Raw genomic sequence first — 12,766 nt, 5'->3', positions numbered from 1 at the left:
CCACAACGGCTCTGCCTCATTTCCAATCACAGAGGTCATCCTCTACAGTTCCATACATGGGATTAACATGAGTCGGGCAGGCCAATGTCGCGATTTACTTGGGAAGCGCGAGTGGTCAAGCGTATCGGCTGGACAATGTAAGCTGGTGCACTACCACAACAATCTTACACGCTTAATTTGCGTTTGCTAAGTGCTCGCGGCTTTGCGCTTGGACGAAGCTTGCTCTTCCCTTGAAAATGAAGAGAGTACACTCTTGCAGCCGTAACGACTCCCGAACACGATAGGACATATCACCCAACTTGTGTAGCCACCGTACAGGCTTCGCAAAACCGGGCAGGGGCTGCTCCTCACCTTCGCTGCTCATTTGCAAGGCGTGTCTGGTATACGAGAAGTTACGAGCGACAAGCGCCCTTGTATCCTGGAACGTGATCGTGCGATCTCATCTAATATGCGACGCAGCTCAGATGGAACGCCTCCATGAACCACCAAAGACTACCTGCATCAAATGATTCGCCTTTCCTCGACCGTACAAGTCCTTGAAAACTAGACTTTAACTCGTCAACCATCCTGATGAGTTGCGGATGCTGTTCGGCGTAAGATTCGCCCTCGTCGAATTTGATATCGGCTTCTTTGAGATCCAGTACAACTCTGACCCACTGTCTTCGGGTCATATGTCCGAAAGGCAGTCGTGTCCAGCCGCACAATGCCAGCCTACGCAGACAAGCGACGTTCTGCTCGCCAATAGCGTACAGCCAGCGCCGTGCCGACTCCAGATCTTCGCGGAGAGATATTTCGGCCAAAAAAAGGTTGTTCGCGTAGAAGACGTCCAAAGCTTCCCGCCGAAGTTGGTGGTTGACAAAGGATAATGCGGGTTGAGTGGCGCCCACCTCAGACTGGAAACAGTGCGCATTGGAAAGCATCGTGATTGTGTTGCGGCTTTTGACAACGACCAATTCGTATATCTGCTGGCGTATCTCCGGCGGAAGGGTAAGTAAGCCTTTCTGGGCCACGAGGTCTTCCTCATGCAAAACGCGCTCCATGTAGACAATGGGTTCAGTGTTAGCTTCCATCAGTGTACATAGCGCTCCACGTGATAAGTCGACGTCAGCTGACTATCGACATGCCTGAGCTCGAACGTGCCAATAGTCTCCCCCTTCGGTGATGTACGTTTATATCAACGGCACTCAGTGTGTAGGCAGGTAAGTAGGAAGATGCCTGCCATGCTCCGAAATCAAGAGACCTCGGTTGAACTTCGGCCGCAGCACTCAGACTTCGCATTGCCAGACTTCGCTCGATCATGATTTACTGATCTGGGATGAGCGATGAACAATGGCTGATTACGATAGTGATTCGTCTGAAGCTGACGATGTCGCGACTAACGTACTACTAGGCTACGCCTCCAAGGAACCGACTTCGGACGACTTCAGCCAGCTAGGCGGACATCCAGTATGTCTGCCACCTAACAGCTATCTCCGATTAAGGCTATCAAGCTGACCCAGCCGGCAGAAATGGCTCGATGATATCTCTGCACCAGACGGCAAGCTCGCTGAATGTCTAGTGTGTCATGGGTTGATGAACCTACTATTGCAGATTAACGGTGATCTTCCTGCAGAATTTCCTGGGCATGAACGCAGACTCTACGCTTGGATTTGCAAAAGGAAGCCATGCAGACGGAAAGCAGGCAGTGTTCGAGTGTTCAGGGCGACGAGGCGAACCAGAGTAGATCAGCCGAGGCCAGCCGTCACGGCATCAAGCACCGAGTCCCGGGCAGTCGAGCCGCAAGCCTCCCGAGAACCGGCCAACGTTGGTGAGATGATCTTTGGTGTCAAAGCAAAGCGGGCCGAGGGCGCCAACCCGTTCTCATCTTCCGCGACAGCAACCGCAGCGGGTGCCAACCCATTCGTAAGGTCTTTGTCACCAGCCCCGGAATCAGCACAGAAGTCTGGAGTAGACTCGCTGTCCGAGACATTTGCGCAGAAGGCGCGAATGTCAAGCACAGATCTTCCCGCTACTACACGACGAACGACTGGCCCTGCACAGCCATGGCCGGTCAAGGCAACATTTCCGGAACCGTTCCCTGCGTACTACATCGATGCAGATAAGGAGTACCTCTATGCAACCTCGCAGGATCTGCCATCCAGAGCGAGACTGGATCCGAACGCGATGGAAACGGAACCTGGGAGTAGCTCCACTGATGAAAAGGCGGCTTTCGAGAGCAGTATGGACAAGACGTTCCAGCGCTTTGCTGACCGTTTGGCTCAGAACCCGGAGCAGGTGCTTCGCTACGAGTTCGGTGGGCAGCCGCTCCTCTACTCACGGACTGACACGGTAGGTAAACTCTTGGCACCTCTGCAGGACGTGGCAAGCATCAAAGCGCGGGCCGCTGGAAACGGGTCGCTGATGAGACCATCGCGGTTTCCACGGTGCACAAACTGTGGTGCCGCGCGAACATTTGAGCTTCAGTTGACCCCTCACGCAATAACGGAACTGGAAGCGGACGAGCTAAGCCTGGACGGCATGGATTGGGGCACCATCATTCTCGCGGTTTGTGGTGCAGACTGTCAGGACGGGCAGAAGAGCGAAGACGACATAGGCTATGTCGAAGAATGGGCGGGTGTGCAGTGGGAGGAAATAGCCGACAAGCGACGTTCCTAAGGGCTGGCCGCAGCCTGATACGTGTCCGTGCATAGACTGGGCGTCGCCGGTCCAGACCGCCCGCACTCAGTCCAGCTCAGCTTGTCGCGCTGTCTGGTTGTGAGATTTTCGGCCGTAGCCAGTAAATTCGTGTCATTGCTACAGAGCTCCTGGAGAATGTTAAGGACACACCATTGGAGCAAGGCAGCTGCGAATAACGACCATGAGTCCACTCTTGCACGTAGCACTTGACCAGCCGAGTAATAGACCCTTCACCCTAACACACGTACGCCGAGAGGGAAGGATCATGGAGAGGCGCCGGATTCTGCAGACCGAGCGATCTGCTGCCGCGGCTCATGGAGCTGTCTGCAACGTGCAAACGCATGGGGCCAAGCTGTGTCTAAGGATCGTACCGTGTCCGACGGGTTGGTACCGACGAATCACGGGGCCCTGGCGTGTCAATACTATTGGCGGTCTAGTATTGTCCCCGTCGACGACGTGAGCGCCTGAGAAGATGCCGCCGCAAGGGCAAAGATTCACTTCCGTGTACAGTCAGAGCCTGGGCTTCTTGACACGGCGGGAGTATTAACATTCCCGTTTGCTCTGACCACCCTTGCATCCTACCTAGGAGCTTCGCACATGTCGGGGTACACTCAACGTTCGTAGGCATGGCTGGAGCCCACCACTATGCCATGACGTGAACGCAGGCAAACACGTGCAGGTGGGGCGTGCATCAACGGCTATTTTGACGTTGTCGTTGCGTACAATGCCGAAGCTTCTTCATATTACGAATGCGGTGCACACGTGGAGAGCACGTGTGGACGCCACATCACGAACAAAGAACAAAGACAGAATGGCCACAATGGCTGCTGCCGTGATCAGAGAAACGGGCTGCAACTGACGAGCAAGCTGACATGTCTGTTGCTCGCTCCGCTCCCGAATGGAAAGAAGGTGCTCAAGCAGTCGCCAATCCTCGAAGAAATTCGCCAGATTGCGGAGACCAAATTAATCTCGACGATACCGAACATCGAAGGACGGGACTGCCGTGATGTCCGGTCAAGCTGGCGCGCTATCTGTCGCCTATACTCGGTGTGATCCACCTATCATACGCCGTCGGTTGCGATACCTCGCGATTCTCTCCGCAACGCTCCTCGTCGCCGCATGCCTGCCAACATCGAGACGCCCTGGCGCCGTAGCAGTCTGATAGCCACGTACTACTCGATCGCCGAGCGACTTGTGGCCAGGGTCATCATCGGCGTCCACCATCTGCAGCGAATGGCCCACGGATACACTGCATTCTGGTGTCTTACTAGTCACTATGTGAGGGTGGCCTCGAGCAGACACACGACAGCTGTAAGCGAGTTGCCCGATTGGATTACTCTGGCAGATACACATCGCCTGATTGGGCATATTCGTTCACTGACGTGGTTTAGCAGCATATGCAGACAAGCTGGCGACGCAGGCAGGTTGTACGTGCGCCTTCCGCATATATCTATCGCTCCTTCCCCAGCTGCAAAGAATTGTGCTTTTTCCCACAGCAGCAACGAAAGCACACTTACTCCCACATCCATCTACAACGCCTTCATTCATCAAGCAAGATGAAGATACTCTTCCTTTGCACAGCGCACAATTCGCTGTCTCAGCGCCTCTACCTTGCATTGTCTCCCGCACACGATGTCACTGTCGAGTACGCCCTTTCCGATGATGTGATGATCTCGGCAGTTGCTCTGGCAAGACCCGATATCATTGTCTGTCCATTCTTAACTACGCTCGTGCCACAGCAGATCTACGACAACTACCTCACTCTCATTGTACATCCTGGCCCACCCAGAGACGCTGGGCCAAGCGCTATTGACTGGGTCATCATGGGTGACGACGGCACCACTGACGACCCTACCCACCTGTTAAAAGCCCTCGATACAGGCCCTTGCAATCCTGGACGAAGTCACTGGGGAGTCACTGTGCTCCAAGCCATCGAGCATTTTGACGCCGGTCCTGTGTGGGCTTTCGAACAGTTCCCAATCAACATTGATGACATCGGACTCACCAAGTCCGAGCTATATCGTGGCCAAGTTACGCAAGCGGCTGTGAAGGCCACCATGGCAGCAATCTCACGTGTCCATCAGGCTGCTGTCCCCGACAGAGTCAATGCTAGGCGTCCGTCACTGTTCGACATCGGACTCAAGATTAACACGCTTGTGATCAGCCCACGCTTGAGCGCACGTGGTGAGTACGAGCGTCTCTCCGTCAGCGAGAGCCTTCCGTTCCAAGGCGGTCGTACCCACGAGCGACCACTCCTAAAGGCCGCTGACAGAGAGTTCGATCTGAGCCGGCACACAGCACGGCAAGTATCTCGCCGTATTCGCTGCGCTGACTCACAACCTGGCGTGCTCAGCAAGGTCTTCGGTGGCAGCTTATACATCTACGGTGGTGCCATTGAGGAGGACATCACAACACTGCCACAACACCCCGTTACTGTCGGCGCAGCAACAATTCTCGCTGCTCGCAACGGAGCAGTCTGCGTCGCAACGTGTGACGGCAAAGGCGTCTGGATCAACCATACTCGCCGCCCCAGGAGCAAGACCGACAGGGCGCTCTGGCCGAAGGTGCCTGCAACTTCAGGTTTGGTTGAGCTTGGCATGCTCAGTGCAGCCGCAGTTCAACAACTCGACTCACCGCTCGCTACAAACTGGTGCCGAAATAAGACGCAGACCTTTCAGGAGGTTTGGATTGACTTCACCATCAGTGAACACGGAGACAAAATCGCTCAAGTGCACTTCGACTTCTACAATGGCGCCATGTCCACAATGCAGTGCATTCAACTGATAGAGGCCATGGACTACATCTTGGCGCAGACGACCGCTGAGGAGCCCATCCGCGCGGTCATACTCATGGGTGGCACCTACTTCAGCAACGGCATCGCACTAAATGTGATCGAAGCTGCGGGGGATTCTTCAGCGGAATCGTGGCTGAACATCAATCGCATCAATGACATCATCTACTACCTGCTGCATGAGTTTCCCGTCCGCAAGATCCTCACCTTTGCGTCTATACGCGGGAATGCAGCCGCTGGAGGTGTGGCTCTTGCAGCCGCTTGTGACTTCGTCATGGCTGGTTCCGAAGTGGTACTCAATCCCGCTTACCGGGCGGTTGGGTTGTCTGGGAGTGAGTTTCACACCCTGTCCTACACTGGACGTTGTGGGAAGCCTACAGCAACACAGATCCTGCGGGAGATGCTACCGATGAGCCCGCTGAAAGCTCGGGCCATAGGTCTTGTGGACTTCGTCTACCCAGGAACGGGCAAGAAGCTTGAGGAGCACATTATAGCTCATGTGGGCATGATGGCAAGCAATCCGTACTTACGAGGCGGATTCTGGAAAGCCAACGTTGATCTCTCACCAGCGTCATTGGCTCGCGCGCGTGCTTTGGAGCTTGGCGAGATGTGCAAAGACTTCTGGAGTCAACGCGCGTCAAGGTATCATTCCCGGAGGTTTGACTTCGTCCGCAAAATCAAAGCTCAGCAGACGCCACTGCGTTTCGCTAAGCATCGACGGATGCCCGGTAGACATGACGAGGAGGAGCTCGATAGCTTCGATGACGTGGCGCACTTCGAAAAGGTAGCTCGGCAAGCCATGGAGGACGATGTGCGTGCCAAGATGTGTGCTGATATGACCTCCGTGGCGGCTGACTGGGCGGAGCAGAACGAAAGAGTTCAGTCGAGGAAGATGTCGCGGCATGAATCGGTGGCTTTAGTGGCACCGAGTGACGTGGTAAGAGTGGCTTTCCCAGCAGCAGGAAGCCCAAGGGTCCCAAAGGAGATGCTGTTTTCCTGCTACTATCAGCCGGTGGAAGTACCCTTGACGCCTCCAATGTCGCCTATGGAGGAGCGATCGTCGATCCTAGGTTGAGCCTCCGATGTGATCTCTTATGGCATATTGCGCTGTGAGTGTTCCTGATGTATTGTGGTCTCTAGCGTTTGCGCACAATAGTCAACTAATACGGACCTGAGCATCTGACCACCTAAACGCAACACCTTAATCATGACCGCAAGGCTGGAGCCTACCATCCCGCTTGCACGCAGTCCGGAGGGGTGACGAGGTATATCGCGTGAGCAAACAGAGACTGTGATGATGCCGCTCTTGGAGTCCTGCAGTGAAACTGCAAGGCAAGCAAAAGTGGGGACACTACAACGATGATCGGATACCAATATGCTCGACCTGAGTCGAGGCAATGGACGACGTCAGACGGTAGTGGTATGCACATGCACCGAAGTAGGCGTACCTAGGAGCCGGCTACCAAGTTTTGGCGCAGAAGTCAGCGAATGGCAGTGCAGAAGCGTGGAACTTGATATTGCGCATCAGTAGCAGCGCTGAGCTTTGTGATAATGCGGATTCAATTGCGGCGGACCCAGCAGAGCGAATGTCAGACGGGCGGATCTCGGAGATCCACGATCACACGACAGAGTCGCCATAGAAGGCGCCATCGTCATCGTCGATCATGGCCCTGAGTCTTGCCGCCTCTTGATTAAGCGCGCCATGCTCGCGTTCAAGCCTCTGCTTCGCCCTCAAGAATGTCTCGTCATCGATTTTGCCTTCGTCATACATAAGGCGAACGTGTCGCGCCTCCTCCACGTACACTACCATGCCTTTCTCAATGGCAGTCTCTAGCCATTGTGCTCGCCTCAGATCCGCTTTACCAGTGTCGAGCATCCTACGTAGTTCATCCGCAGAGCGTACGGCCAACTTCTTTGCCACGAAGCGCTCGTTAACCGTGATGGTATGTTCCAACTTCAGGCTGCGTTCTGAGGTTAACGTGCCGTCAGCAAGCGCATCTTGCAGCTCTCGTGCGGCTCGCGCTGCAGCATCTTTCGCTTTGAGCAGCGCACGTATGCGTTGTGGTGACCGCTGCTCACCGGTGTGGCCGAGGAACTCTTCTATAGTGTGTGAGAGGATGGCTTTGTCGCTTACGAGGTCTGAGACATCGGCTTGCCGCTTTTGCTCTGATCTGCGAAACACGGGTGTAGATGAGAAGTGGCGCATATTACCAAATTGGCGGAAACGCCGTCGTGCTTTAGCGGTATCGAGGGTCCTACCAGTAGACTGCTGAGTGATTGGCGCGTTACTTTCGATAGGTTTCGCATTACTTGCGATCGGCCTCGCCTTACTCGCGGTAGGTTTCACTTCCTTGCCAGGCAGTTTTGGTGGCGCAAGACCCAAGTCATACTCTTCGTCGTCTTCGATGATTCCAGCAGACTCACTGGACATGGACTGTCCGAAGCCTTCGAGCAGGTCGCGGAACAGGTCAAAGCCGGCAGCGTCCGCTGGCCTATCTAGGCTTGGCGAGCTATCCTTCTCCAGCGGTAAGAAGACGTTCGCGTAGCCTTCCTCCAGCGACTTGAGATCGTGCTGCAGTTCTGGTGGGCTGCGTGGCTTCTTACGAGGAGTTTCTGGAGCTGCCGGCAGTTCGGGAACTGGAATCGCTGCTCCCAAGCTTCTATAGGCCCGTTTGGAGTAGGATAAACCATCGACATCCTCCATCCCTTTCGCAATGTTGCTGTTGTCCTCGTGTTTCCCAGGAATCTTGACAGATTTCACCTCGGCCGTGATGAGAACGTGGTCACCCACAACGATGCTTTTGTCGACCAGCAACGAAGCGAGGACTCTCGCGACTATCGCACCTCGCTTGTTGACGATAGGAGGGTGCGCCCAGCGCCTATCTAGACGCACACCAGCATCCAGCCGCTGTATGACCCGGAACGGTCCGTCGGGTTCATCATGTGGTACGGCGAAAGCCTGTGTGATAGCTGCAGCCTCTGGAGTCGCCGAGAAGATATGGATACACAGCTGCTGACTGACACGTAAAGCATCCCATGTTCGTGACGGTAGCTTCAAGTTGAAGGAGACGATGGGCACAGGTTGCAATGTCACACTGGTGAAGGACGAAACGGTGACGCCGCGGCAGAGCTTCAAGCCTTCATCATAAGAGGGCGAGTAGCCTGTCGAAGGATAAGCCCGTGTTGTGATGAGCACGACTGGGTGCGTAAGCGGTCGGAGCACCGTGCGCATATCATTCGCCAACTTCTCAGCGCCTTGTGTCGTGGTAGTAGAATCCTGGAGAATACGCCGTGAATTGTCCTGGTCTTCATCATCCCGTTCTGCAGGAAGCTGAGTAACGTCACCCGTGGTAATGATCCTCGACAGCTCCATGTCCCTTGCTGCTTGTTCGACACCCCGACGCAAGGCCATGTTATCTACCCACATATGTATGAGCTTGGTGGCGCGCTCGATGCTCACCTGTGGCCCAACTAAGAGGTAGCTTCCCGTCTCGTGATCCAAACTCGTAATGCGACACCCACTCTCGGCGCCCAAGCGACGCAAGGTGTTGAAATGTAGATCTCGGAGCACACTTCGTCTCTTGTTCGGATCCAAAGTGGGAGCAAGGTGGACCTGCGTGAACTTCTCTATCGGCGCTCCTTCTGGTGCATTGGATGAGGTCTCGGAATGCAGTGAGCCTGGCTGCTCCAGTACCTCCGTCACCTTACCATCCACCTCCGACCACTTACCTTCCACCTGGAGTATGTCGGACCGCCTCAAGTCCGTTTCTGCCATCTGCAGAACGTGTCCCGTGAGTTTGTCTTTAGCGACTTCGACATGCTCCCATCTCCGTCCAATGAACCGGAGGAGGCCCGGAAAGACTGGTCCATCCTTGTCTGATGATTCAGAGATTTGGAAGCCACGTTGAAGAATCCGAGTCTGCGTCTGGAATTGCAGCCTCCGCAGCTCGTCTCCATTCTTTCTGAGTATGTACCCAAACACCGCCTTTCGAGCCTCGAATGTGCCGCGTGGTAGCAACAACACATCCATCACGTGCTCGGGCTGCGACTTGTTGCTGATCTCTTTAGTTCGCGCAGCAAAAGTGACAACTTCATTGACAAGCTGTGCCGCCGTAATCACGGCATCGGGCTTGCCGCTGACGTGGATCACTCGTAAACCTGCTTGATCTGCCACCTTCGTGCGGACCCTCACTCCAGCGTAGCTTTCAATCCACCGCCGCAGTTTGTTGCCTGCACCTTCGAAGTAGTTTTTCAAGTCGTTAGGCAGCTCGATGAACGTCTTCATCGACAGCCCATCGACGGAGGAAGATAACTCCTGCGCTGCGGCGCCGCTCTCTTTCCACCCCAAAGCGTCGTCCAAGAAGTGGTGCCCCTCATCATTGGACTGCTGCAGCGATGGTAACTGAACAGCCACCTGTGGGCCTGACCCCCTGGACAGGTCATGTGGGGGCTTGGTTACCAGGCTCTTGAATGAGCCGGAATGGCCACGAATGTGCTTGTCATTGGCAGGCGGAGAAGTCTGGCGCTTCTCTGAGTTGAGTACATCGGAACTCATGCCGCCCGTGCGCTCAATATCCTTTGCAGGCCCTGGGAAGCTCTCCGGGCTACCATGGCTGGACCCACGCCTCTGGCGCCTAAGTCCGTCACCATGGTACCGCACAACGCCCGCAGCCGTCCCGGATTCAGCGCTGGCATGCGTGGAATAATTGTAAACGAACTTTGAAGACTGCACAGGTGACAATACCGCACCAAGCGCTGAAGACAATGCCGGCCTAAACCCACGAGGACCGACTCTGACATCGCCGCCTGCGACAAGCTTGCGATCGCTGCGAGGCCCTTCCGCTTGACCAAGGATCTTGACCGCCTCCAGGCCATTGTTGGGCGGAAGCTGCTCACAGATCTTCTCCCTCATCATCTCAACAGCCTTTAAAACAGCCTCACGATTGGGGTCGCTGAGCCAGTATCGCCCAGCCGTGTGGCTACCAGCAACATCTGCGAGGGCATCGTCATCGGTGCCTTCACTGCTTTGTAGTTCCTCCAATTTGTCAGATCGCCAGAAGTATACATCGGTACGGTATGTGATCCGCCTGAGCACCCCGCCTAGAGGACGCCTAAGTCGTTCCGCAACCTCATGTCTGCGATTCTCGCTCGTGTCGGGCAGAATCTCGACCTCTGCCTCATAGAAGTGCTGATATCTTGCCAACCCGCCACCGTCGCGCGCCCGGACGGCTGCCTCGCGATGGTTCATTCGCTTAGCAAAACTTCGCACCTCTTCTGCAAGCTTCACCGCCAAGTCTGCGGCCTCAGGCGTGCCCACCATAAGAAGTTTGAGCCCGTCGTCTCGCTGGTTGGAGGACTGAACGCCGAGTTTTGCTCCTGAAAGAGCTTCGATCCATTGCCGTGTCATTCCTCTTCGACCGAGCACGGTGCCCTTCATGCCTCTGGCGATATCAACTGGTGCGGAGTATGGCCACCATTTGTGTACTTGCTGACCGCGCGGTATAAACGCACCTGACAAGACGTCAGACCGTGAGCTGTTCACGGGAGCGTCCGAGATCGATCCCACATCGAAAGGACCCGAGCCATCAGTCTTGACGCGTCGCACCACTCGTGATGCGACTTTAGTAAGTTGTGGCAAAGAACTCGTAGCATCAACTTCGCTCGTGGACGCTGAGGTTGCAGTCAGCGTTGAGAAACTCCGGCTGGCCATCATAGCCCGCGAGTCCGCAATAAAGCCTTCCCGCCTCGGGCTGATCGCTTCGAGACAGGCGTGTACGCTCGCGCGAGCTTCATCACCGTGGGCGGATGTCTCTGGCGTGATTATTGGCGACATCTCGTGTCCATCATCGGTACAATGACCATGGTCTTGCCCTAGAATAGTCTCTCGCGAGGTCCTTTGCAGCGCTGAATGGGGCCAGTCTGTTGTCGGGTCCCAGTGCGAGTTACTAATGAGCTCTCCTTTGGCTTGCGAAGGAGCAATGTCTTGCACATTCGTCCGAAACGCTTCGTCAATAGAAACGTGTAAATCTGCCGCAGCTGCATGATGAGGCGCCTCATTGCTGTTCGTATCAATATCTTGGAGCACTTGTGACCGCGCTGCAATTGTTCCCGTCGCGTTTGCAACATCATTTCCGCGTTCGGGCTCCAGAGGCTGGACCGTATCAGGAGGTACGGCTACCTCAGACACGATGTTCTTGACATTGCCGCCGAAGACCGCTCTCTTCGAGGCCTGCGGTGTGGATGAGGACGGCTCTGGAACCTCCGGCCGCGTTGTACTGCTTGATCGTGCAAAAGTCGGAGACCCTTCTTGCTCGGTAGCAGGCAGGGCTCCGAGTTGAGCCTCAATTGGAACACGAAACGACCGTGATTCTCTAACCGGGTACTTCCTGGCTTTGATGATAGATAATTTGTACGGTAGTCCCGACACTTCTGAAGGCTTGACATTCAATGAAATAGCCTGCCTAGCGTTCTCATGCCTCTCCCCGGTGTCAAAGTCCGACATGTCGCGACCAATGGGGGTGCGATTTGTAATGGTGTCATAGCGGAGCCCTTTCAACACCCGTTTCACCACGGCAACTTGGTCATATGTTCCGGAGATCAACACAGACTTCACGGTTTGACCATCGTCTCGTGTTAGCACACTACCGATCTCTACCCGAGCGCCAGTCTCCTCCTTCAGACGTTTCAGATTGTCACCGTATGCTGATTGTAGGGCAGCGAGCGCAGCCGGTGGCAGGGCCATCTCTAGCATCATACCGTTGTTTGAGCGGTAGCGGACAGCCCCGTGCCACGCTTCTGGTCGGGCGGAAGGTAGCGAGGTCGAATCTCGCACCTCCATGCGCCGCCAGCCGTTCTGAAACGTTGATCGGTCACCATCCGGCTCCCGCAACTCTGGGAGACCATCAAAGACATTGTCGTGCGAGTTTGCTGCTGGTGGTACGCTGGTTCGTCTTATGGTCACTCCTCTCCCATGCTTTCGAACGAGTGGTCGTCGTCCTTCGACGCTCTGCCGGAGTCGCGTGCTCGCCGAGAGTGCTCGAGAGTGGGACAGCAAGCTTCCATTGTGTGCCAGACATGGCGAGAAGAGTTGCGACCATTCGTAAAAAGCTGCATAGAAGCGTCTGGTTGCCGCATTTGGTCGCGACATGGAGGCAGTGCCAGCAAGGCAATGCACAGGACGTGTGGCATGTATGTCATGTCATTCGACCTCGATGTCAGTGAGCAGTATCCAACGTTTAGCCAACGCTGATGGAGGGCATCGGTATCAAATAGCCTACGGGACCGAGCCCGCCGCACTCA

General features: G+C 55.3%; 4 protein-coding genes across 4 annotated transcripts; 2 read left to right on the top strand and 2 right to left on the bottom strand.

Moving 5' to 3' along the window:
* Positions 1-111: 111 nt before the first annotated feature.
* BAUCODRAFT_30644 (uncharacterized protein) lies at positions 112-1,234 on the bottom strand. Its single transcript, XM_007674484.1, has one exon. The coding sequence runs from the start codon at positions 1,068-1,070 to the stop codon at positions 444-446; it is 627 nt and encodes a 208-aa protein (XP_007672674.1). The 5' UTR covers positions 1,071-1,234; the 3' UTR covers positions 112-443.
* Positions 1,235-1,329: 95 nt separating this feature from the next.
* On the top strand, positions 1,330-2,655 carry BAUCODRAFT_62968 (uncharacterized protein; the record flags this gene model as incomplete). Its single annotated transcript, XM_007674483.1, has 2 exons — positions 1,330-1,446; positions 1,507-2,655. 2 exons carry the CDS (start codon positions 1,330-1,332, stop codon positions 2,653-2,655), a joined length of 1,266 nt encoding a protein of 421 aa, XP_007672673.1.
* Positions 2,656-4,232: 1,577 nt separating this feature from the next.
* BAUCODRAFT_119729 (uncharacterized protein) lies at positions 4,233-6,542 on the top strand (the record flags this gene model as incomplete). The annotated part of the gene is made up of 2 exons (XM_007674482.1): positions 4,233-6,278; positions 6,336-6,542. The coding sequence occupies 2 exons, from the start codon at positions 4,233-4,235 to the stop codon at positions 6,540-6,542; spliced, it is 2,253 nt and encodes a 750-aa protein (XP_007672672.1).
* A 271-nt stretch (positions 6,543-6,813) lies between these two features.
* Positions 6,814-12,724, bottom strand: BAUCODRAFT_367159 (uncharacterized protein). The gene has a single exon (XM_007674481.1). It carries the CDS (start codon positions 12,612-12,614, stop codon positions 7,086-7,088), a length of 5,529 nt encoding a protein of 1,842 aa, XP_007672671.1. The 5' UTR covers positions 12,615-12,724; the 3' UTR covers positions 6,814-7,085.
* Positions 12,725-12,766: the final 42 nt, after the last annotated feature.

This window comes from Baudoinia panamericana, assembly GCF_000338955.1.
Source record: "Baudoinia panamericana UAMH 10762 unplaced genomic scaffold BAUCOscaffold_2, whole genome shotgun sequence".
NCBI classification, from domain to species: Eukaryota; Fungi; Ascomycota; class Dothideomycetes; order Mycosphaerellales; family Teratosphaeriaceae; genus Baudoinia; species Baudoinia panamericana.
This window is presented reverse-complemented; position numbering and strand designations above follow the sequence as displayed.